The sequence below is a fragment of the Alosa pseudoharengus genome, unplaced genomic scaffold (assembly GCF_046254945.1).
Source record: "Alosa pseudoharengus isolate Yale_2024_CS ecotype anadromous, Long Island Sound unplaced genomic scaffold, YU_APseudo_1.1 YU_APseudo_1.1_scf_6, whole genome shotgun sequence".
NCBI lineage: Eukaryota > Metazoa > Chordata > Actinopteri > Clupeiformes > Clupeidae > Alosa > Alosa pseudoharengus.
Window position 1 is genome coordinate 5,129,978 of NW_027468848.1, and position 25,670 is coordinate 5,155,647.

The 25,670-nt window shown below is 42.0% G+C and overlaps 2 protein-coding genes across 2 annotated transcripts; one reads left to right on the forward strand and one right to left on the reverse strand.

Annotated features, from left to right (window-relative positions):
- The first annotated feature begins 158 nt into the window (after window positions 1–158).
- Window positions 159–4,496, forward strand: LOC143105500 (tripartite motif-containing protein 16-like). The gene is made up of 6 exons (XM_076269460.1): window positions 159–854; window positions 1,178–1,273; window positions 1,477–1,710; window positions 2,073–2,232; window positions 2,354–2,413; window positions 3,553–4,496. Exons 1-6 carry the CDS (start codon window positions 264–266, stop codon window positions 4,068–4,070), a joined length of 1,659 nt encoding a protein of 552 aa, XP_076125575.1. The 5' UTR covers window positions 159–263; the 3' UTR covers window positions 4,071–4,496.
- Window positions 4,497–8,738: 4,242 nt separating this feature from the next.
- Window positions 8,739–24,961, reverse strand: LOC143106449 (protein SSUH2 homolog). The gene is given in 12 exon segments (XM_076270720.1): window positions 8,739–9,498; window positions 9,585–9,692; window positions 9,984–10,089; window positions 10,642–10,734; window positions 10,925–11,007; window positions 19,507–19,569; window positions 19,728–19,849; window positions 20,324–20,384; window positions 20,586–20,715; window positions 22,654–22,729; window positions 22,829–22,930; window positions 24,787–24,961. Coding segments are annotated over 12 exon segments (1,263 nt in total). The 3' UTR covers window positions 8,739–9,354.
- Window positions 24,962–25,670: the final 709 nt, after the last annotated feature.

The window sequence follows — 25,670 nt, forward strand, 5'->3', positions numbered from 1 at the left end:
ATTTAATTACTTGGCTACACACAATATTATTTCCACAAAATCGGAAATATCTTTTCTTAACTAACTCGAAATCCTTCACGGGTTAATCGCCGTCGCCAGCCGACTGTTTGCACGAACACGCCCATCACACATGTTGCAACTAGGAAGTCATTTCGAAGTTACGTTGCGCATTCGCACTGATTTCAGGCAAAACGAAACTAGGTAGCCTAGCATTCATGAAAAGTTGTGAAGTGATAGGGTAGACTACACACCGCAAAAGAAGAATGGCAGAAGCAAGTTCAAGTAACCAGGACCTTTTTACATGCCCGATTTGTCTTGATCTCCTTAAGGATCCAGTGACTGTTAACTGTGGACACAATTACTGCACGGGCTGCATTAAGGGCTGCTGGGATCAGGAAGATCAGAAGGGAGTCTACAGCTGCCCCCAGTGCAGACAGACGTTCACTCCAAGACCTGTTTTAAACAAAAATAATGTTTTTGCTGAGCTTGTGGAACAGTTCAGGAAGAGCAGAATTCAACCTGTTGTTCCTGTTCCTGTTGTATGTGCTGGAGCTGGAGATGTGGAGTGTGACGTCTGCACTGGGAGAAAACTCAAAGCTGTGAAGTCCTGTCTGGACTGTCTGTTGTCTTACTGTGGAACTCACTACAAAGCTCACAATGAACTCCATCCTGGACGAAAACACAAGATGGTGGATGCCACAGGTCAGCTACAGGAGAGGGTCTGCACCCAACATGAGAAGCCTCTGGAGGTGTTTTGCCGTACAGACCAAACTTGTGTCTGTTTGTTCTGTGTGATGGATGAACACAAAGGCCATGACACTGTGTCAGCGTCTGCAGGGAGAAAGGAGAAACAGGTAAAGACAGGAGTTGTGGTTTAACATAGATGGTGTAACCAGACTCATCCTGTAGGCCCTAGAGTTCAGTTACAGCTACCTAGTGAGTGAATAACAACGGCATGAGATCACATCTCTCTATTGAAGTAAAAAAATCAGATGGTAACAGCCTGTAATGACAGCCTCCTTAGTAATCGGCTCAACAGTAACATTCAAGATCAACACCTTAACCATGTGATCATGAGCTCACCTTGATGAAGCAGTTTGCACTTGAGGAATTGTCTAACAGGCCCAGTAATTTTATGATAACTGAAGTGTGGATGTGATGCATTTGTTCAACATAGACACACTTGGGAGAGACCCAGAGGAAATTTCAGCAGAGAATCCTGGAGAGAGAGAAGGAGCTGCAGGAGCTGAGGAAGGCTGTGGAGACGCTCAAGGTGAGTACTGACCACAGGAGAGAACAGCAGCTGGTTGTTGGACGAGACATACACAGCCTCAGTTTGGGACCAGGGCTCTTGTCCACTTAGCTAAAGATGAGTAATGCTCAGTCACTTTCCAAGCCACACTGTGGGTAACAGGCTTTGTGGAAGAGTGAGGGCAGCTTAAGATGGATCACGTGTTTTTGTGTGTCTCGTATCAGAGTTCTGCACAGACCGTAGTGGAGGACAGTGAGAGGCTCTTTACTGAGATGATCCGCTCCATTGAGAGAAAGCGCTCTGAGGTGACAGAGCTGATCAGAGCTCAGGAGAAGGCTGAGGTGAGTCGGGCTGAAGAACATCTGAAGCAACTGGAGCAGGAGATTGCTGAGCTGAAGAGGAGAGATGCTGAGCTGGAGCAGCTTTCACACACAGAGGACCACATCCATTTCCTCAAGGTAACTGCTGATAGATTATGAGGGCTCAGGATGTGCTGATGGCATCAATCTACCTTTCGCAGCACTTTAACAGACCCCATGCCCTTTCACATCTGTAAAGAATGTTTTTGTAAAAATGCATGGTTGTTAGGTTTTTATTTTTTGGGACTCAGGATCGTATGCTTGTGTCCAAAAAGATAACACTGAATTGTATTTTCATACTGTAATTTACAGTATATTGTATAGGTCTATCAGCAAAAAATACCTTGGAATATAGTGATCTATGATCTACTGAGATCTAAGTCTAAATAAGCCTGACTAGTGTCATGTGCACTGTAATGATATTGTGTCTTTGTCTCTCTTTTCTTTGTTTCTGTATTTAGACTTTCCAGTCAGTGAGCAACACACCTGAGACTAAACACGTGTCCAGTACCTGTGTCAACAAAAGCCTTTCTTTTGAGGCTGTGAAGAAATCTGTCTCCTCACTAAAGGGGCAGCTGGAGGATTTCTGCAAAGAGGAACTTGTGAAGATATCTGCAGCAGGTTGGCCACACTCCTGACATTCCTGATATATACATTTTTTTATGATGTAAATGTGTGTGTACATTTAAACCACTTATTTAAGTCAGTGCTGTTTCTAATATGATTCCTTCTGTCTCAATAGTGGCTAAAGTCCAGGCTATGTTGCCTTCTGAACCTACAGCCAGAGAGGAATTCCTACAATGTGAGTCTTATTACATGCAGAAATGGATGTATCAAGTGGCATACATTATATTATATTTAAGACCGTATTCTCCTTGGTGGATTCTGAACGACAGATGTGAGACTCATAATAACCAGCAGAGCAGATGCAGGCCTGATTTCCCTGTAGATTTAGCCCAGTCCAGTCATTCTAATGCTGCCAGGGTTTAGCTGACAGCAGGTCAGGCTATATGAAGTCCATATGGAAGGGATGTCCTCCAGTAAAGATGGACCAGTCACTCCTGTCCAGTAGCATGCATCATTAAAGGTTTAGTCTGTGATTCTGGCCAAAGGTTATTATATGAACTGAACAGCCAATCAATGTGCACCCGCCTCTTTGTGCTCCTGGAGCAGCATGTAGATGAGCTGAAATGGGGTTTGGAGTGAACAGCAGTGCATAGTGTAGGCACAGGTGGGTGCAGGAATGTGTGTGTCTGGCCCTTCAGTATGCTGGGGGTTGTGCTACCAGGTGAAAGTAGAGGTCTTCTGGTCTTCTTCATAAACATTTTGTGATTTGAGAACACACAAAGCACACACACAAACACACACACACACACACACACACACACACACACACACACTCACAAATCTCTCTAACACACACACACACACACACACACAAATATCTCTCTCTCTCTCTCTCACACACACACACACACACAAATCTCTCTCACACACACACAAATATCTCACACACACATCTCTCTCTCTCTCTCACACACACACACACACCCACACACACACACTCACACATCTCTCTAACACACACACACACACACACACACACACAAATATCTCTCTCTCTCTCTCTCTCACACACACACACACACACACAAATCTCTCTCACACACACACAAATATCTCACACACACACAAATCTCTCTCTCTCTCTCACACACACACACACACCCACACACACACACACAAATCTCTCTCACACACACACAAATCTCTCACACACACACAAATCTCTCTCTCTCTCTCACACACACACACACACACACACACACACATGTAGAGGAACCCGACATTCATTCAACCTTGGCGAATACAAAGTCTCACACACACACACACACACATATTGAAGCATTCTGTCCTTTGTGTTGTCTTCTCCTTTATCAGACTCCTGTCACTTCACACTGGATCCAAACACAGCTAATAGAAAACTCCGTCTGTCTGAGGGGGACAGGAGGGTGGAGAGGAGAGATGAGCTCCAGTCATATCCTGATCATCCAGAGAGATTTGATGGGTGGTACCCCCAGGTGCTGTGTAGAGAGGGTGTGTCTAGACGCGGCTACTGGGAGGTTGAGTGGAGTGGTACGGTTAATATAGCAGTCTCAAATAAAAGCATCAGCAGGAAAGGATGGGGTGATGAGTGTGGGTTTGGACGTAATGGTCAGTCCTGGAGTCTGATCCTCCGCAGATCCAGCTGCTCTTTCTACCACAATAATGAACAGACTAAACTCCCTCTAGTGGCCAGCTCCAGAATAGGAGTGTATGTGGATCACAGGGCAGGAACTCTGGCCTTCTACAGCATCTCTGACACAATGACCCTCCTGCACAGAGTCCAGACCACATTCACTCACACACTCTACCCTGGGTTTTTGCTACTAATGGGATCATCAGTGAAGCTGTTGTGAGTATTCTCAGTTGGGTAATGGTCTGGTATGAGCCAGGCTAGGACCCTGCTGCAGTAGGAGGCATTAGTGTGTCAGCTTTGGGAACTGGGGTCAGACTCCTCACAAACACATTGAGGAGAAGGAAGGGTATGTAGTGTAGTGCAACATAAAAGTCCAAATTCAGTAAAATGGTCAGAAGGGTTTTGTAGCATTAAAATAAAAGTTTGAAGATTTCACTTTCACACAACTCACTGATACAAATAGGTGTTGCCCTTTGCACCCACTTAATATTTTGGTCAACAAGTTTTTAACTTATCTTATTTTACTACATTGATACAGACAAAGAATATATTTAAAGAATACTCTGAATGTAATCAGCTGTGAATGTAAAGTCAGCTTCTGATTGGCCTGTCTGTCTTTGCAGAAATAAAAGGTGTGTTTGCCATAGTGTGTCCTGTGTCTCCCCTGTTTGGCAGATTGTCATCCTGTGTGGAAGCAAGAAAACAGAATATAATAGAAGCCTCAAAAACTATTCTAGACACAAACACAAATACATCAATCTGTTTTGAGTGATATTTTAAATAATACCCCCCTTCCCCCGATCCACACACACGCACACAAACATTAGTTATTATTTTCAATATGACATGAGGTAAGAAGCCCATGAACAGACATGGATCTATGTGTTGGGTGTTTGTAATGTGGTTGTGGAACTGTTTATCCTTAGGTGGGGTCACAGACAAATAATCAGCTCACACACTTTTCAAACACATTATGATCTCTGCTCACTCCATCACCCACTTGTACTGTAGCGCTCACGTCTCCTGAAATCACTTCCTCAGGACACCACTGCAGAACACAGATCCATAACACTACCAAATACACTCCAGTGTGTTTATGAGAGGGAGAGATTATGTGTCTGTGTCTGAGCGTGTGTGTGTACGTGTGTGTTGTATCAGCCTGTGAGTATGGTAGATGATTGTTTGTGTGTGTGTGTGTGCGCTTGTGTGCTTATTGGACTTTGTATACAGTATTGGCTCAGGGATTAGTGCATGTTGGATTCCTCTATATGTGTGAGTGGGGGCTCCCTGTGCGTCAGTCTGGCCCTCACCCTCTCCACCAGCTGGGCCATCAGTGGGCTCTTGTTGGGGCTCTCTGTGGGGACGTGTGTCTGCGTTGGGGGCAGCTGTAGCAGCCTCTCTGCTCGTCCTGGTCCCAGTAGCTGCTGATGCAGCCCATGCAGGAGTTGTGTCCACAGGGAATGGCCACCAGGTCCCTCAGCAGCTCTAGACAAGTAGATCCCGGGCTTAAAGTACAAGGTGCATTGTGTGGTTCATGAGGGAGGTGCATGTCCTGAATCAAACCATGACACTTTTAGTAGTACAAAGTTATTGTATTTATGGGTAGGGGTAGTCTGGGTGTCGGGGTATATCTTGTATCTTTATTTTAGCTTCTTATTTATTCATGTTTTAAACTTTTTTAAACTTTTATTCTATAACTTATTATTACACTATGTGAAAGCACAGTTGGAGTGAATTGATATCCTCATCACAGAGAGATCTGATGATTGGTGGAGCTATCAGGTGTTGCGTAGAGAGGGTGTGTCTGGACGCTGCTACTGGGAGGTTGAGTGGAGTGAGGTGGTTCCTAGCAGTCTCATATAAAATATGATAATATTTTAATAACGGCGCAAAGCAGTTTCCTCTGCCAGGACTATTAGGAGTTGAAGCAACAAATCTGTTGGGATCCTATTGTATTTGTTCTCTACTATCGTTATTGTTCTGGCAAAGCACAAACGGCAGCAAAAACCACAAACGCCAAATTTTGACAAAAGAGCCTAAATTGGTGAAATTGATTGTGCAAGTGAAATGACCATTTTCTATGCATAGGGAAACATAGTCAGCAAAATGCTGGCATTTGGAAAAATAGTCATGAAAAACAGTGCAAATGTGTTTTTATTTACCACAAACATATCTCAACATACATGTATCTTAACTTTGGACATTCTATTCATGAATAATAAGGTTGAGATTGAAGAAAAACAAGGATGAGCTTAAAAGGTACAATTCTTAAACAGTGTTAAATGCATCTCTGAAAGATGATTTGCATGAACTTGACATGATGAAGCATCTTTACGATGTGTTTTTTGCTCCATCATTTCTCTTCAGTCCAGATCTGCAACTACGGAGAAGAGAAGAAAAGGCCGTCAGTTTGGTTCAAACAGAACAGTCGTCTTCATGATTTACATTTCCTGTTCAAATCCAAATGTGGTTATCAAACTCCCAATTAAGAGGCAGGGGAACAGCCATCCCAATAAATCCTAATAAATGCCAGTGATCAGTAAAGCCACCCCAATAAGTCCCAATAAGCGCTAGTGATCAGTAAAGCCATCCTAATAAGTCCTAATAAACGCCAGCGTTCAGTACAGCATCCTAATAATCCTAATAAGCACCAGTGATCAGTACAGCATCCTAATAAGTCTACTTCAGTGATCAGTACAGCATCCTAATAAGTCTACTTCAGTGATCAGTACAGCATCCTAACAAGTCTACTTCAGTGATCAGTACAGCATCCTAATAAGTCTACTTCAGTGATCAGTACAGCATCCTAACAAGTCTACTTCAGTGATCAGTACAGCATCCTAATAAGTCTACTTCAGTGATCAGTATAGCATCCTAACAAGTCTACTTCAGTGATCAGTACAGCATCCTAACAAGTCTACTTCAGTGATCAGTACAGCATCCTAACAAGTCTACTTCAGTGATCAGTACAGCATCCAGCAGCTCAAGCATGTAAGGGATAACCTGACTCTCGCCAGATGAATTTCGTTCCGCTTAGCTCCGCCTAGCTCCACTCACATCCATCTGGGACCTCTTCCGTTGAGAGTGATTTCTGCACGAGATTTTATGGTAGAGCCAATCAGGACACAGGGCGGGAGTTTCATAGATGTGATGTAGCGTAGAAGCGACTGTGAGACTGTTCTCAGCGTCACGGGTTGGCTTCGATGTGAGTGGTTGAAGTAGCACGTCAATACATGACGGACAAGTGGCTTATCCAATCTTATGCAAGGATTTTTTAATAAGGCCCAGCTTTCTGAAGCACCACTCCAATGGATTGATCCCAGATGGATGAGTGGAGCTAGGCGGAACGAAATTCATCTGGCGAGAGTCAGGTTATGTAAGGGACGCAGGTGCATAGTACTGCTACCACAATAAAATACATTCAGCTATTTTTGCCCTCAAACAATCCTCCGTTGGAATACAGATGCAGTAAGATGATTTATGTTGGATATGACAAGCCACAAGAAATCACCACTTTAGAGAATCTATAACAGATTTGGGGACATTTTGTGTCAGAGCCACTGACAATTTAGCTGAGGTGTGTGTGTGTGTGTGTGTGTGTGTGTGTGCACCTTGTAGGAACTACTTACGGACTGGAGCGGACAAGTAGGTACTCGACTGTGATGCCTGACCTATGATACAGTGATACATCACAAGTCATCAGGTGAAGGATACGGAACATAACACCACAAAAACATTTATAAACCCATGAGTTCATCTAACTGGGTCATCTGGTTCACTATAGGCTATCTTCACTATAGGCAGTTAGAACCACAGTAGCCATTGATTTGCTGTACCTGTGCGTCTCCTCCTCCACCATATAATGATAACACAGGTGTACTGTACCTGTGCGTCTCCTCCTCCTCCACCATATAATGATAACACAGGTGTACTGTACCTGTGCGTCTCCTCCTCCTCCACCATATAATGATAACACAGGTGTACTGTACCTGTGCGTCTCCTCCTCCACCACCATATAATGATAACACAGGTGTACTGTACCTGTGCGTCTCCTCCTCCTCCACCATATAATGATAACACAGGTGTACTGTACCTGTGCGTCTCCTCCTCCACCACCATATGATAACACAGGTGTACTGTACCTGTGCGTCTCCTCCTCCACCACCATATAATGATATACAGGTGTGCTGTACCTGTGCGTCTCCTCCACCATATAATAACACAGGTGTACTGTACCTGTGCGTCTCCTTCACCATATAATAATAACTTTATATAAACTTATATAAATATTTTTACTATTAACAATATAGCAACAAAGTTTAGTTTGTTGCTATGGAATTCTAACCTAGTATGGCATGTTAACATCAGCAGTAATTATATTATTCAATGAAGGATCATAGAAATGACAGATGTACTATTGCCATGGTCATTTTAGTCTTGATTGTGCAAACATTTTTTAACAAATTCAAATCTCTCTTGAGGTTATTCATTACACTAATCCTGCTGCTGACTGAGACAAATATTTCTTTATCAAAACAACAATTCAGTGCTGATTGGTTGGCAGTGCCTCTTAGAGCCCCAACACTAAGGACCATTTTTGGATAATGTATTATCAACAATTACTTTATTATGAATGGACATTATTTTCCATTTATTTTAAAGCCAGTACCATTGCTTTGTCTTGCTAGGTGGATTCACTTAGTCTCACTTAGGCCCACATAACAGAAACAAGATGAAATTTAGGGTAAATCATGCATACCAGGTGTTGTAGTAATGTACCAAATGATCATAAACAATATTAAAAACTTTATTGTACAACAAACACACAATAAAGTTAACTAGCCTTTTTGTACAAACATTGTAAGAAATGTCAGTAACTTTGGCCTGAGCAAATAACTTCAGGAAATAGGTGTCAAAAACAATTACAGACATTAAAATCAATACTTCACCTGGACATTCTGGAATTATCTCCTCATTGTTGTGCAGAACTCCAAACTGACTTTTTGAATGGAGCAAAAATATCAGTCAGATGAGCTCTCTTCCTTCATTATGGAAGTAAAGTTCCCAATGTTCTGGTCACTTACAGTGCAGACATGACGACAAATTTGTAATGCACAGACAAGCAAATCTAAATAGGTAGCTAGGGCTGATAAGAACGGACAGAACTTCCATTCACAAAATAATAGATATCTCTGACATTCTCTGTGAAGTGAGACTCATCAATATAACAGGAACACATATGACAGTGGCATAAAGAAGAGAGTATTATCAGTACATGATACAGCAGATGATAATCAAGTGCATGCTCTTTAAGCCCTGTGTGCTGTATTGTTTCATATGTACAGAAATAAACTAATATGTCATGTAAGACTTCTGTGCATCCACATACATTACACTATAATTATAACTATATTACATTATAACAGGGCCTCTCTTACAAAGAGTCAATGGACATAGTGCCCCCAACTGGAGTAAAAGTGTACTGCAATCTTCTTGGCAGGCAGTTACAACACAGAGCAGCAGCAGCACTTGGCAGGGTAGTCCTCCGAGCTCACTTTGAATTCATTCCCATACACATCATAAACATAGGGCGCTCCCTTCCACGTGTAGCTGACGCGAGTGATGGGGATCAGCTCGATGGTCTGCCGCTGAAACAGCACGCGTAGAATAAATAAATCAGTTAAAGAAAAACAGCATTCAAAACTCTGGCCCTGGTCGTTTACATGTTCATTACCTGCTGCAGGATGCGTGAGGTCTGAGAGTAGTTGGCCGAGTGTTCTCTCACTAGTCTCTCTGATGCTCCGACCACAGCAAGGTCAGGGAAGCCTCTCACAGGATATACCTAACCACACATGCACACACGCACACACGCACACACACGCACACACACGCACACACACACACACATGCGCGCACACACACACACACACACACACAAACACATGCACACACACACATGCACACACACACACACACGCACACATGCACACACCCACACATGCACGCACACATGCATGCACACACACACACAAATTAGAGAACATGAGCAAAACTACAAAAACGTTAATAAATTACGTGAAATCATACACAGATAAACTTTATGACAACAGACACAAGAGACAGTATCTTTTACCAGGTTTTGGGAATCCTTGTACATCTCCTTCCCTGACACTTTACTAAGACTGTCCACTTTCAGACCGCTATCCTGCTCCACCACATAGACATCAGTGTGGTTAGTCCTGCAAAACAAGCAATCATGAAACCAGCCGCATTGCATTACTATTGACCACTTTAAGGCATCATCGTATCTGTAAAGAGAGGTCTGGGGATGATATTTATATATGTTTTTTTTTTCTTCAGGGGGGGAGTTGCTTTTAATTTGACAGGTCAGTGGAGAGAGTGTAAGTATAAGTATATACTGTATACTCTTTTGATCCCGTGAGGGAAATTTGGTCTCTGCATTTATCCCAATCCGTGAATTAGTGAAACACACTCAGCACACAGTGAACACAAAGTGAGGTGAAGTACACACTAATCCCGGCGCAGTGAGATGCCTGCAACAACAGCGACGCTCAGGGCACTTCAGCCGTGCCTACTGGTCGGGGTTCTAAACGGCAACCCTCCGGTTACAAGTCCGAAGCACTAACCAGTAGGCCACGGCTGCCCCTTACTTATGTGAGTGGGAGAGAGAGATGGGCTGGGATGGGGAAGTGACCCGTGGTTCTGCATATGGTGCAGGATCTGTACCTCAGCAGGCCCCTATGTCTGGGAATGATGGCATGATGCCTCACCATTGGACCTGTAGGTTGATGAACACCAGGATCTGTCTCCTGCCATGGCATGCGTCACACTCACGAGAGCCTTAACCATTGCAGGGACTGCAGCTGTGGACACACAAGGGCACACATGCAGATAAACACCAAATCACTCATCATCATCATCATCTGTCTAAAGGTCATGTATTGTAGAAAAGAGTATGGTCTATATATGGTAGTGCTCCATATTCTATATCCTGTCACAAGTTCTGTCTTGTAATCTTGAAATCTCTGCTAGAGAGTGAAACCACAGATTTACTTCTTTCTTCCTCTTCCATTGCAGTGCGAGCAGCGATCATCTCCATGGCACCAACCAGAGCCATTGCACACCCTGCAAACTTTCTGTTGGGAAAGAAACAGAAAAATACGAGGGTTTACACAACAATTGGGTTCTATGGAACTATTTATTTGTTTCTGATTGGCCGAGAGACGTTGCATGAGTTGGAATATCCCTAGCCTGGCCTTAATTGCCTTCCTACGTACTTCCGCTCGATTTTCATCTCCCTCCACGACTCCGTCTGGGATTCCGGCCATTGGCCGCGTTCGCAGCGGTAGATTCGACTCTGCGCCAATCAGCGAGCAGGAGGCGGGAGTTGTGAGAGACGACGTCGAGATTCTTTCGAGATTGAATTGTAGTCCTCGAGGAGTTTGGCAATGGCATAAGTTAATGAAGCAATTCAGTCCGTGCTGGCTACGCTTCCAAATATTCAGGAACTGAACTCCAAACAAAAGGAGTGTTTAACACATTTTATTTCGGGCAAAGATGTCGTGGCCCTACTCCCTATGGGATTTGGCAAACGTTTCATTTGTATCGCGCAGTAGCCTCGATATTTAATTACAGCATGTGCGGCAGACCCGGTATGAATGAAGCGGCGTGTTTTCAATGATGATCACATCTAGCTTTGACAATTGTGATGATATTGTATCGCCGAGGCTATTTGCCCCCGTGTTGGGCTTCCCCCTGTGTTCCCGGCGTGTGCATGTGTGTGTGCGCGAGTGTTTGTGTCTCTCTCCCTCCTGTGTCATGGAATGTGTCAATGAGTTCTGATGTGTTTTGATTGGGGGGAGGTGTCCGGGAGGGAATATTTAGGCGTATGGATAGGTTAGCGATTGCTAAGGGGAGGGAATAGAATAGGGGGTTCTAAGACGTCTAAATTTAGTCAGAGTAGAAGTGGATTACGTGCGACTGAGTTGTGTTGCGTTGTGTTGGCCGATGAATGTGAATGACGAGTGATTGAGACCGTGATTTATCAGCGATCATTTTGTTATTTTGTAGTGGACACCTCCTGTTGCCCGTGCACTAGCCTGTACATCTATAGGAAATAATCTACCGGAGTTTTGGAACGATATATCAGCCTCCCCGTCTCCTAACTTCTCATCGGCGTTACAATATGTTATCTTCAACCTTACTGTTAATAGTTATTTGCTATTCTTCCACTAATTCTTACATTTGTATCGCAAAGCTGGCATGGTCATTTACATCCATCTTATTCGCTTTGGTGGAGAATGATTGTTGTGGGCAATTTCTGAGTGTTGTAGTGTAGCTTACTTCACGATCGAGCTGGCGCATAACATACATCACGGCCAAACTTTAGCGATTGGGTGAAATCAGATCCAATCGTTTCAAACTTCTACCGAGTCCACGCATCCAGCTTGCAAACGTTCGTCAATAGCCGAGATCCCAGACCCTTGTAGAAGCGAAGCGTACCAAGGGGATGGCAAATTGCCAGGCTAGAATATCCCTGGACATTTCAACTCAGACTTTGCACAGCTAATAATAAATCACTCCGGGATACAATGCAAAGATTCTGTAACGCTTTGACACAATGTAGCAATGTAAAGTTCTCATAATTGAAAAAAGCGAGTAGTAGCCTTTGTAAATGAAAAAAAAAATGGAGATCAATTTCACTAAAATAGCTTTTGAGTTAACATATGACAGTCAAGCGGGAAGAGACTGCATCTTCATCCAGGTGCTCAATACAGTCCAGTTTGTCTCAGCGCAGACAAACTGGACTGTATCAAAAAGAGCCGGCACGAAAGCAACACTGTTAAGCAAACGTCATGGGCCATTAACTGTTTTAACACCTGGCTATCTGAAACGAAGAGAGACATTCATTTGAAAACCATCGCCAAATCCGATCTCGGCGCAATAGGTTACTTCAGGAATTGTATGCCACCATTAGAACAACCAAAGGGGAGCTATATGGGATCAGTAACTATGCTGTTAATTTCAACCAAACTCATTCTTTTAAAAGAGGGTGAAAACACCTTTCAACGAAGACACGAAAAAACACAAAGACCCGTTGGAGAGGGATCTGGAATGTTGGTTACGTGGCAATCAACACGCTGTCTATTGAAAATGGAACTATTTTTTGATGCGTAAAAACGAAGTTGAAATAATTTTATAATGTTTATAATGTTTTTTTTTTCAGATTATTAGAGTGCATGAAAATGCACTCTACTGTTCTTCCTAGGCTTCTTCTTCTTCTTATTCTTCTTCTTCTAACGCAGTTAATGCAGCTTCAACCGTTTAACGTAGAAACTTCATTCAAACTGCGTTGCGTAGGTCTTACTTATGACATGTGGGCTTTGTATTTTTCATCTTTGTAACTTTTATACTTTTTAAACTATTAATTAAAAACTGCTCAAAATTTCCCCATAGACTTAACATGGGCTGATGACATCACAATGGACTAATTAACTTGATTTGCACCTGGTATCATCTTCCAGCTGCTCATCTAGGCCCCATCAAAGAATCAGTTCAACTGATTGCACCTGTATCAACTGCTTTCTACTGAACTAGACCAACTCTCTCTGTCTCTCCATTCTACAAGGATATAAGACACATTTCCTCCAACTTTCTATCCATTCATCCTCTTCAAACCATTCACTCATCCACCCATTAAACTATCCATCAACATCCATTAAACAATCTGCCTATCAACATCCATTCAACTTTCTGTCTATCAACATCCATTACACTATCTACATTTAACTTTTAAACTATATACTCTGTCTCAGGCTTTAAGCATACAATATGGCTCTATTAAAGGAACACGCCACCCAAAATCAGTAGTGATATATGTTCTTACCGTAACTTTCACGAGTTGAGTCGTACCTCTCCCGCGTCGGTAGGGGCACTCAAACGCTCTGTCGCGCGGCGCGAATGTGTTAGCATGTTGCTATGCTAGCGGGCTCTGCCGTGGCCGTAGAGAGAGGCACATAGCAGTATTCAAACACCTCCACGTTTTACCTACTTAAATACAGTTGCACGAGTAGTTGATGAAAAATGTTAGGGCACACAACATGAAACGTGACGATTTTCCAAGCGAATAAACATGAGAACTACAATGTGTGGCGCAATAGCACTTGGGAGTACTTTGACCTAGCGTGGTAATATTATTAACACCTAATTGTAGATCCTATCCACCACAGAGTTTAGAATCCATGCTGGATTGACCCTCAGCCTCTCCCTCCCCTCTGAGCGAGAGAGGCACACACACTAGAGATGTGCTGATGGGCTATTATTTCAACCATAACTGCATAGCAAAACTTATCATCCATCAGCACCAAAGTTTGTTGACCAATTTTCAAAACTACACCTGCCCACCATCCGCTGGTTGTTTTAATGTAGGCTATATGGGTGATGCAGCGCTGCTGACGTGAGGCTAGAAAGCCCTTGCCTGTTCTAGAAAGACTGATCTAATGCAGCAAATATATTAAAAGGCAAAAGTCGTACATTGGCTAGTAGGCTTGGGTATCGAATATCGAGTATTGGTTGGAACCGGGACTATCTTTGCGATTTTCCCGGAATCGTTCAAAAGTTTAAATTTCGATTCCTAGTTTCGATTCCCAGTCCACCGACCTGAAGAAGAAACGGCTGAACACCAACGAAGAAGTCCATAGTTCATAGAATTAAAATTCATGGAGAAGGTCAGACTATTTCATTCAGAAAGCAGGGTTCCCGTGGATCCTTAAATAGTCTTAAATACAACTGAATTTTCGAGAAGTATTAAATGTGCGTATGGGACAGCCAGCGAGTGCAAGAGAGCGAGTGATGTCTCAATCCAGTTTCGTGTATTTAAGTGTAGTGGTTGCAGTGTAGTGGTTGCAGAGTGAAGATGTTTTTCACGGGTGTGGTTAAAGGTGTGAAAACGGTAATAATACAGTAGGCCTATGTACAAAATAATATGCCTGACGTTTTCGTGGTGTAGCTGAGGCCAGAGAGATATACAGGTAGCCTACGTGGAATGAGGAAGCCTACGGTAGAATGAGCGGGAGAAAGAGCGATAGGCTGGCCATACGTTCGAATTTAGACCAGACATATGGATTTTAAAAGCCCTGTCCGGCGTTCGGCGCAGCCTCAAGCCGGACGCTCATTTGTTCTCCTTTTTGGAGTTGCGCTTGGCATCTAAAATCGTTGCTCGGACGCAGCATCGTTTAACAAACTATGGACGCGAAGACTGCTGGTCAAATGATGTGCAGTGCTTCGCAATCAGGAGGAAATACTGTATATGTTAAGTAGATCTGTTTGCATCTTTCCAGCGTGTGTTGCTGGCCTAGCCTAGGGAAGAAAATATCTGTCTACGTTATAATAGCCTACCTGTAATATCTGTCAGCAGCTTGCTTGCCAGCGTTTCCCAGTAGGCTAGGCCTACTTCGCAAAAGTTGTGAACTATAACCGCATATTTTTTGAATGTCGGCGACTGGCTACATAAAAAAAAAACGTGCGTTCATAATACGTGCGTGCTTGAGATGAAACCAGCAGTTTTCAGCAGGATCATGCGAGGAGGACCTGTCTCTTAATTCATTTAAAACAAGTCAATGGTTTTACAATGTTTCAGTCAAGCTTTGGTTGGTTTAGATACAACTGGTATGCAAAATGTAAAGCAGTGGATTAACTTTAATTTGCTGTGCTGCATATTGGACAATAGATGCAAATAGTAAATTGTATAGGCTTATTAAAATATGTAAATAGCTTAGTCTAACTTTGAAAAAAATATTGAAGGGAATCCAGTCCAGTGCACATGCCTTTGGCAAGTAGCCTAGGCTACTTCAGACACAGGTGAAGAACAGTCAGCCTCAGCAGTAAGCAAAACCAAATATGTAGGCTACAGCCAGCTTCAAAAGCAAGCAGCCCAGACCCTAAAATTGGGCATTTATACTGTAGCTTTGAAGGTAATTCACACACAATTATTTTTCTTTCGCCAAAATATATTTGGTAACTTCTGTAGACATCCAAAATGGGGTGGGGGTTAAAATTAGTAGGAAAAAAAAACTATTGCATAAACAGTCATATATATATTTTTGCCGTGGTATAGTCTTAAGTTTCATTTAGATGTCTTGAAAAGGTCTTAAAAGTCTTTAAATTTGCACTTGGAAAATGTGCAGATACCCTGAGAAAGACCGTTGGTTAGCTAGCTCATTTAAAACATTTTTTACCCTGCCTCTTAAAAAAATCGGAATCGAGAATCGTTAGGAACCGGAATCGAAATAAGAAATCGGAATTGGAATCGGAATCGTTCAAATTCAAACGATACCCAACCCTATTGGCTAGGCCTATCCCCAGAATATCAGCAGCAAACTCAGTCTCTGTCGCGCAAAACAGTCTCCAAATAAAACGCACATCAGCCTGTTGCCTATTCTGCCAGCTTGTGACAATATATCGTCCAAAATGCTTGATTGCATTGCATTCTCCACATTTTTAGCTACATTTTCATGTACCACATCAGCATTTTTGTTCAGTGAATCTTTTGTAAATTGCTTTACAATTACCGTCGGGCCTATAGGCCTATTGCCTGGCTTGCCTCAGCTTCGGTCACGTCCTTTTACAATTTTATCATTGTAATAAAAAACGCAATTTGCCACATAATTTCAGCATGCTCCTGGCCTACTAATTAATGCCTATTGTACTTTATTTTTTGCAAAAAGAAAGAAATCCTTGATAAAATAACAAGTCATTCACATTATAGGCTACTTTACACACTGTTATGTCAGGTTGACTGACAAGCCTGTTCTGAAGACTCCCATTCATTTTGACTGCACGAGCGCGTCTTTTTCAGACAGACATCGCAATTCATTTTATAGCAGGCCATCGGACAAATATGACGCCTCGATATTAAAGAAACTCCGACTCCATTCATTCTGAAAGTCCATCGCACAACAATGCAACGTGCATGTTCACATTTTTAGTAACAACCGCCAAACTTGCTTGCTTGCCTTACACATCTAAGTTTTCCGACTATTTTTCTTACCTTCTTTTTCCGCTGTGGATGTTAGTGAGTTTGTAGAAGTTTTAGCTCTTACGTTCTGAACATCTCGCACTGCCATCGCCCGATGTCATTTCTTAGTCATATCACTCTCTGTCTCTCTTTTAAATGCCTATTCCCTGAATGGTAGGCTACAATTATGTGTTTTATATATAGACTAATATCTAAACAAAATAACCCAGGCAGTCTCATCTAGGATATAACACAGGTTGAAGTTGGTTCTATTTAGGGAGGTGAACATCTGTAGATGACTCAGAAATGACATCGGAAGACAAGGAGTGAATATGGCAAGAGGCAAGCCGAAGTCTGCTGACAAGGGCCCGACGGTAATTGTAAAGCAATTTACAAAAGATTCACTGAACAAAAATGCTGATGAGGTACATGAAAATGTAGCTAAAAATGTGGAGAATGCAATGCAATCAAGCATTTTGGACGATATATTGTCACAAGCTGGCAGAATAGGCAACAGGCTGATGTGCGTTTTATTTGGAGACTGTTTTGCGCGACAGAGACTGAGTTTGCTGCTGATATTCTGGGGATAGGCCTAGCCAATGTACGACTTTTGCCTTTTAATATATTTGCTGCATTAGATCAGTCTTTCTAGAACAGGCAAGGGCTTTCTAGCCTCACGTCAGCAGCGCTGCATCACCCATATAGCCTACATTAAAACAACCAGCGGATGGTGGGCAGGTGTAGTTTTGAAAATTGGTCAACAAACTTTGGTGCTGATGGATGATAAGTTTTGCTATGCAGTTATGGTTGAAATAATAGCCCATCAGCACATCTCTAGTGTGTGTGCCTCTCTCGCTCAGAGGGGAGGGAGAGGCTGAGGGTCGATCCAGCATGGATTCTAAACTCTGTGGTGGATAGGATCTACAATTAGGTGTTAATAATATTACCACGCTAGGTCAAAGTACTCCCAAGTGCTATTGCGCCACACATTGTAGTTCTCATGTTTATTCGCTTGGAAAATCGTCACGTTTCATGTTGTGTGCCCTAACATTTTTCATCAACTACTCGTGCAACTGTATTTAAGTAGGTAAAACGTGGAGGTGTTTGAATACTGCTATGTGCCTCTCTCTACGGCCACGGCAGAGCCCGCTAGCATAGCAACATGCTAACACATTCGCGCCGCGCGACAGAGCGTTTGAGTGCACCTACCGACGCGGGAGAGGTACGACTCAACTCGTGAAAGTTACGGTAAGAACATATATCACTACTGATTTTGGGTGGCGTGTTCCTTTAAGACTGCCATTAAGCAATTAGAATCCTATGGCAGGTGTTCGGGCCAGCTGCATCAACTGCCAGTCTCAGGCTTTAAGCATACAAACTGGCCCTATTAAGACTACACATCCTGTCCAACTGCTTCCTCTGCCAAAAACTGTTTCAAAATAAAAGTCCTCACTACAATATTTCACTGTTAAACAATTTAACCCTTTAAACTACTGAACTTTTTAACTGTTCAGCCATTGTAACTGTTACTTGTCATCAACTATGACTCCTACCCACTGTAGCTAGTTAGCTAAGTTAGCTAAGTCACATGGTTAGCATAGTTAGCATGCTAGCATGTTAGCATGCTAGTTAGCATTTTTAGCAAAACTGCTAAAAATGATTAACTAAGTTAGCTAAGTCACATGGTTAGCATAGTTAGCATGCTAGCATGTTAGCATGCTAGTTAGCATTTTTAGCAAAACTGTTAAAAATGATTAGCTAAGTTAGCTAAGTACAATAGTTAGCATGCTAACATGTTAGCATGCTAGTTAGCATAGTTAGTAAAACTGCTAAAAATGATTAGCTAGGTTAGCTAAGTCACATGGTTAACATAGTTAGCATGTTAGCATTGCTAACATGCTAGTTAGCATAACTACTAAAAATGAAAACATTAGCTAAGTTAACTAAGTTAAGTATTATCCACCTATTTAACTGTTCAATCATTCCAACTATATTAAACCTTATCTACCAAGCAAATCATTTAACCATATAAACTATCCACCTATTTAACTGTTCAGTCACTCCAACTATATTAAACCTCATCTACCTAGCAACCAATATAGTTTGTTTTTACTCTGTATGATATTTTACATCATATTTTTTGCATTTTCATGCACTGTATTTCCTTCAGGAAATGCTTTTCTAGTTTAGTTTGATGTAGAATTGTTGTATAAAAGCAATATAGCACTTGTGATTGTGGGATTGGTAATGGATATTCCCTCGGCCTCGTGGCTACAGCCGAACATCACCTCCCACTCTCACTCATGCTATATTGCTTAAGTAGCCTAAATGTTATCCTAGAGAGCTTTTAACCAGATTACTTTGGTTTATGATGGTCACTTAAGCAGTCTTTTTGTTAGACACATACAGTGTGTCAAAGTCAGTGGTAGGTGTTGTGTGCAGAGCCAGCATGCAGGTACCGGCCCTGTCAGTGTGTTGTGTGTTGATCCCATGAGACACTCACATTGCCGTGTGTGTTGATCCCATGAGACACTCACATTGCCGTGTGTGTTGATCCCATGAGACACTCACATTGCCGGCTCTGTCAGTGTGTTGTGTGTTGATCCCATGAGACACTCACATTGCCGGCTCCAGCGCAGTCCTTGCATGGGGTTCTGCCCATCCCAAGGCATACATAGCAATTCTGCTCAGGGCAGAGAGAGAGAGAGAGAGAGAGACAAGCAGTCCAGTTATCACATTCCATACAGACATTCATATGTCATTTGAAAAAGACAATTAGAGAGAGAGAGAGAGAGAAAATGAGAGAGAAAGAGAGAGAGGTGGAAGAGACCAAGAATATACCTTCACAGATGAAGTGTAGGGCACTCTGATATCTTGGGTATGATCCTTGAAGAAAGCTGGAGCCTGGGCAGGGACGTCCCATGGGCCTGGAACTGCTTGTGTGAAGGCATCCACAGGTTGCCCTAACACATGTTTACAAACACACACACACGATAAAAACAATTATCATGCCATTAGCAGTTAATGGCTTACACACAAAACGTGAAATTTACATGATGTGCCAAATGATTTCTGGGATCTGGCACTGAAAGAATAAACTATGCTTTAAAATGCAAGACACATATGAGTTCCAAAGGAGAATATTGGTTGTGCTGATGTGTTGCTGTGGTTACACCTAAATAATACACACTAAAACAATTATGTTACCATAACAACCCTCAGCACCCTGAATAGCCATGCACTTATGTGTTGACTAAATAAGTTGTAATATCTCATAATGAACTTTTGTAAAAAAATATTTTCCACAATCTAAAAATGAAAATGCAAAAATGCACTGAAAATGTCTAACCATACTAAATGAGACCAAGTTTCAGAAAATGAGAGATCAGTTGTAAAAAATGTCAACAATGTGATTGATCATGGCTTTGACATTTTACCATTGTAGGGCTCCTGGCTCCATTCAGTAGATCTTGACTCATTGAAGGTCTCTAGGCGATACTGAAAAGACAAACATAAGAATAGGTATAAGGACTGATTGTTGTTTGTGTGTGTGTATATATGTGTGTGTGTGTGTGTGTGTGTGTGTGTGTGTGTCTGTGTGTGTGTGTGTATATATGTGTGTGTGTGTGTGTGTGTGTGTGTGTGTGTGTCTATGTGTATGTGTGTGTGTGTGTGTGTGAAAGAGAGTGCACCCTTCACCCTGTAGGTGTTGAAGGCCTCCATTCTGGTGATGACTCCGTTCCTGGCTGGGCCGGTGCGGTAGCAGCACTTGCTGGAGGCGAACATGATGAAGGCATCTCGGGCCGTTTCCTCGGTGATGGACGGAATGCTGCAGACAAGAATGCAGCAACATGGTTACGGTAGCAACTCGGAAAATAATTAAAATAAAAAATAAAATAGCTCAACTTTTAACATTCTGCCACTCATGCAAACAATACACGTGGAAAAAATGGATGGTCTCAAATGTTACCACCTAAAGTAAGACATTTCCAATTATGCACCAACATTCCATAAACAATACTCTGGCACTTTTTGAGTGTGACAGATTAAATTAAAGGTGCAGTCAGCGACTTTATCATTACTATTATGTACCATTTTCATGCTCCTATCTACCACTGAGGACACCGAGGTCATCTGTATTTTTTTCCTTCAGGTTTTGTTTTATTTATTAAGTGAAAATAAAGCTGGCGAGACAAATATGACTGCAAATTCAGCATCCCGCGACACAGTTGCAGCTACAATCTGACTTCTCAAAACGAGGGCACAATAATGTTAGTTGGATTATTGTTATTTTGGATGGATAATTGACGCTATCATTGATGGATTATACAGGTGCATCTCAAAACATTTGAATATCATGGAAAAGTTCATTTTTCCTGTAATTTATTTTTTCAAGCCTTTTTTTGGTTTTAATCTTAATGATTCTAATTTTGTTGATTACGGTTTACAGCTCATGGAAATCATGAATCCTGAATTTCAACATTTTAGAATAAAGAAGTTATAATACAGAAATGTCAACCTGAGATTAGCTCTAATCAGCTAATTAAATCAAAACACTGACAGTGGTTTCCTGAGTCTTTAAAGCAACACCAAAGAACTTTCCCTCTGTTGCACGCACGCTATTTGTTTATCCAGCACCGGCTTTGCAAATAACAATGTCCACAGACAAAGTAGAATATGTTGCATGATTTATGAAAGTACAATGTATTGCAATATCAAACGCACGTCAAATTTGTAGTTTCTTATGTCTTATTCCATCGAACTACAGATCCGCTACCCGATTTGGCAAACTTACATAGTGCGGTTATAGCCGATAGAGGGCTGCGAAGCGAATGCAGAAGTGCCGTTCACCCTGTTACAAGTTGATGAACCACATTTTGGAAACATTATTTTAAGTTACAAAAAACTCTTTGGTGTTGCTTTAATCTCTCAGTCTGTGCAGGACAGCGGGCTTTTCCACAATATTCTCATTTCTTTTAGATGCACCTGTATTGTTCATAAGCATAACCCCAACATAACCTTTTGTCAAATGTAAATGTAAATCAGGTTTCTAGGCCAAGTATTCTTGGGCATACAAGGAATTTGGTCTCTGCATTTATTTCATCCATGAATTAGTGAACACACAGAGCACACAGTAAACACACAGTGAGGTGAAGCACACACTAACCCCGGAGCAGTGAGCTGCCTTGCTCAAGGACACAAAATAATTGAGTGCTGATGAATTGTCTGCCAGTGGCTGTTTTTTTTAAGAGAATTTCCATCACTGACACATACACACACACAAACTCTCACACACACACACACACACACACACACTCATGCAGATACATACACCACTTGCTTTAAAGCTTAGATGTAGCGGAATTACCAGTATTGTGCAATTGAAATTGTACAACTGAAATCTGACTGGGAACTGTAATCAATGTGTATGGGCCAGGTAGCCTATAGTAGACTAGGCCAGTGTTTTTCAACCTTTTTTGTGCCACGGCACACTTTTGACACTTAAAATGTCCCACGGCACACTAACATCCTGTGTGAAGAAAAAATAAACATACCATAGCCTAAAATTTCAAATAATACACATATATGGCCTTATTATGGCTTCTATGCAAGACATTTGGGTAATTTTTCTGCGGCACACCTGATGATCTCTCACGGCACACTAGTGTGCCCCGGCACAGTGGTTGAAAAACACTGGACTAGGCCCTATATATAGGTTACAACAGGTGCAATAGTTGAGAGAGAGAGAGATAGAGAGATATCTTACTTCCAGTCTGGGTATGTTTGTCCTGGCTCGGGCATCGGAACTGGCACAGTTGGCATAGGTGGAGGCAGAAATCCACCTGTCAATATGAAGTTGAGGGAAAATGCCAAAGCATCAACTTATGTTCATACATAAAAGCCTACTGACTCGCACTGAAATCCTGCTCCCCGAAACTCACCTCCTCCTATCACGGTTCCCTCGTAACCCGGGACGCTGTCAAACATGCTGGCGGGCGGAGAAGAAGGAGCGGAGGGCTCTGACACGGGCGCGGCGAACAAGGCTGAGACAAACAACAACAACAACATACAAACTAGTTTGTGTGGAATCTCTATTGGAAGATCAACATTTACTTATTGCTATGTATTTTTAAAAGATTGTGCAGCACACCTAAAATTAGGCTACATACACATCCTAAACAGCATACATTTCTAAAACATTGTATCAAAAGCTTGTATGAAAGTATGAAAACCCAAGAAAAGTACATGAAAGTAGGATAAGATGCGCTGATAATCGAGAGCCTACCCACTCAATCTGCCCAGATTTACACAAGTGGTTGGCTGGAGTTCAATGTTATAATGTTAACGCTTTATTTTCTAAATTGAGATGTCTTGCTGTGCACAGCACTTCTGTCCATAACCTGTAACCTAACTTCATCAGCTGGAAGTTAAATACTTTATAGCCTACATGCTCGCCTGTCCTATATGTGATATTTCAGAATAGCAGTGGCGACATTAAAGACAAGTGGCATATTAGTTTTGATGACTTACCTTGACCTTTCTGTGGACTGTACATGGTCTATCCAACTGTGGAACTAACTTCACTAACACCTAATGCGTTTGTGACTTAAAACCACTTAAAACCACTACAGCTAAATACAGGAAGGAGGTCTGCTGTGGTTTTTCACCCAATTGACGCAGGGTGGTGGCGGTCACTATACAGCTAAATACAGAGAGGAGGTCTGCTGTGTTTTTTCACCAAATTGACGCAGGGTGGTGGCGGTCCCTCACCTTTCCTGTTCTTGCAGGCAATTTATCATGTGGATCTTTGTATCAACGTTACTATAGGCCAGGCAATGTCATTTGAACCTATTCACTTACATAGTTAATCTCACTCTCTTGAGCACCTTACCATGCACACAGAACTACAGGCCAGTCCCGGCCCTGTCACTGCAAGCGTCTCATGCTTGATCACCCTCAAGCACACTGGATTTTTTAATTTAATTTATATAGTATATTTAGTATTTCGTTTTTCTCTATTGTACAGTGGAGTTTGGTTATATGTTTATACTTATATTTACCATTTCTGCTGTAAGTGCATGTTGTGTGTGATGTCTGTATGCTACTGAGACATTGAATTTCCCCTTGGGGATCAATAAAGTATCTATCTATCTATCTATTTATCTAGGAACCTTGAATATCACTGCTCTGCACCTACGACTGCACAGCTCTAACTCCATTGTGAAATTTGCTGATGACACAGTGGTTGTTGGCTTGATCTCTAACAGCAATGAGGTCGCCTACTTGGAAGAGGTGGATAGGCTGACATCATGGTGTAGGATCAACAACTTAGACCTGAACGTCTCTAAAACAAAAGAGATGGTGGTGGACTTCCGGAGAGAAAAGCAAGGACCACTTACACACCACTCAAGATAAATGGGACACCAGTGGAGAGAGTCACCAGCTACAAATACCTGGGTACCCATATCTCAGAGAACTAACATGGTCAACTCATACCATCAGTCTAGTAAACAGGCCCGTCGCAAAAGGGGGGCGAGGCCCTGTGCGAACTTGACGGGTGCTAGGCCCTTTTAACTATACATGCATGGAATCATGCAATAGCCTACTTTACACGTAACTTAGGCTACTGTCGGTGTATATTTAGTAGTAGGATAATACATTGACATGTCTTTAAGAGGGGGAAAGATATATAACATTATAGCAGGCACATAAATCGTTGGCCATAATAAGCCGTTTATTATCCGTCACATCAACAACAGAGACATACATGTTAACACAGACATAGCTAAAGGTGAACATTTTGACTTGAAGAAAATGGTCATGAAGTAGGCTATTAGGCTACTGAACGCAATTTGTCGATATGGAGCGCACGACATTCAAACTAAACTATTGAGGATACCACTATCACTGTCACTATCCCTGTGTGCCTGCTGCTGCTCGGCCACATCTCTAGATGAATTATTCACAAACCGATCCAGAGAACCATGCAGTGTCTTGTTGAACTCCTCTTTCTGTTTTAGTTTCTTTCTTTTCTGAAATTTACGAAAGCAGTCGCGCGGACGTGCTGCCGACATTTCCCCTTCGTTCTGGCTCGCCTTCCCGGCCGCTACAAGCCTGGCCGGCCGGCGGCCGCTACAAGCCTAGCCTACGTAACGACGTCATGAAATAAAATTAAAAGATATTCATTTTTATTTACTTTGTTTTTAAATCTTAAACAATGTCTATGCAGATTTAAATGAAATACAGTTCTTTATTTTAGAGACATATTGTATAAAGAGCAGCAATAAAGATTTAGAGATAAATCTGCAACATCATTGGCCAGGTGCGAGGCCCATCAGAGCGCGAGGCCCCCCCCCCCCCCCTTCCGACGGGCCTGCTAGTAAAGAAGGCTAGACAGTAGTGGTGGGCGATACTGCAAAATTTGGTATCGATCCGATACCAAATACATATAGGGTCCGTATTGCCGATACCGATACCAATACGATACTTTTTTCACTACTTTTTTCACTAATACTTTTGTGTAGGGGAGAGCAGGATGTCATTATTTCTGAGGTGAATGAATGATCAATTCTTTAGGCAATATGTTTTTATTAATGTATGGAAGTGCACAGAATTATTAGTTATGAGGCACTGTAGAATAAATGCAAACCAAATTTTACAGCCTTTTTAAAAAATAAATAAATAACGAATAACAAAAATCTCTCCCTTTTTTCTGGTTTTAATTTAGCCTAAATATAGCAGGTCACATGAGCAAAAAATACTATGTTTATAGATAACACGTTT

Excerpts from the sequence above, each read along its gene's own strand:
- LOC143105500 (XM_076269460.1), top strand. The coding sequence starts at position 264 with ATGGCAGAAGCAAGTTCAAGTAACCAGGACCTTTTTACATGCCCGATT. Across the intron at positions 855-1,177 it reads CAGGGAGAAAGGAGAAACAG|ACACACTTGGGAGAGACCCA; the intron begins GTAAAGACAGGA and ends TGTTCAACATAG. Across the intron at positions 1,711-2,072 it reads ACCACATCCATTTCCTCAAG|ACTTTCCAGTCAGTGAGCAA; the intron begins GTAACTGCTGAT and ends TTCTGTATTTAG.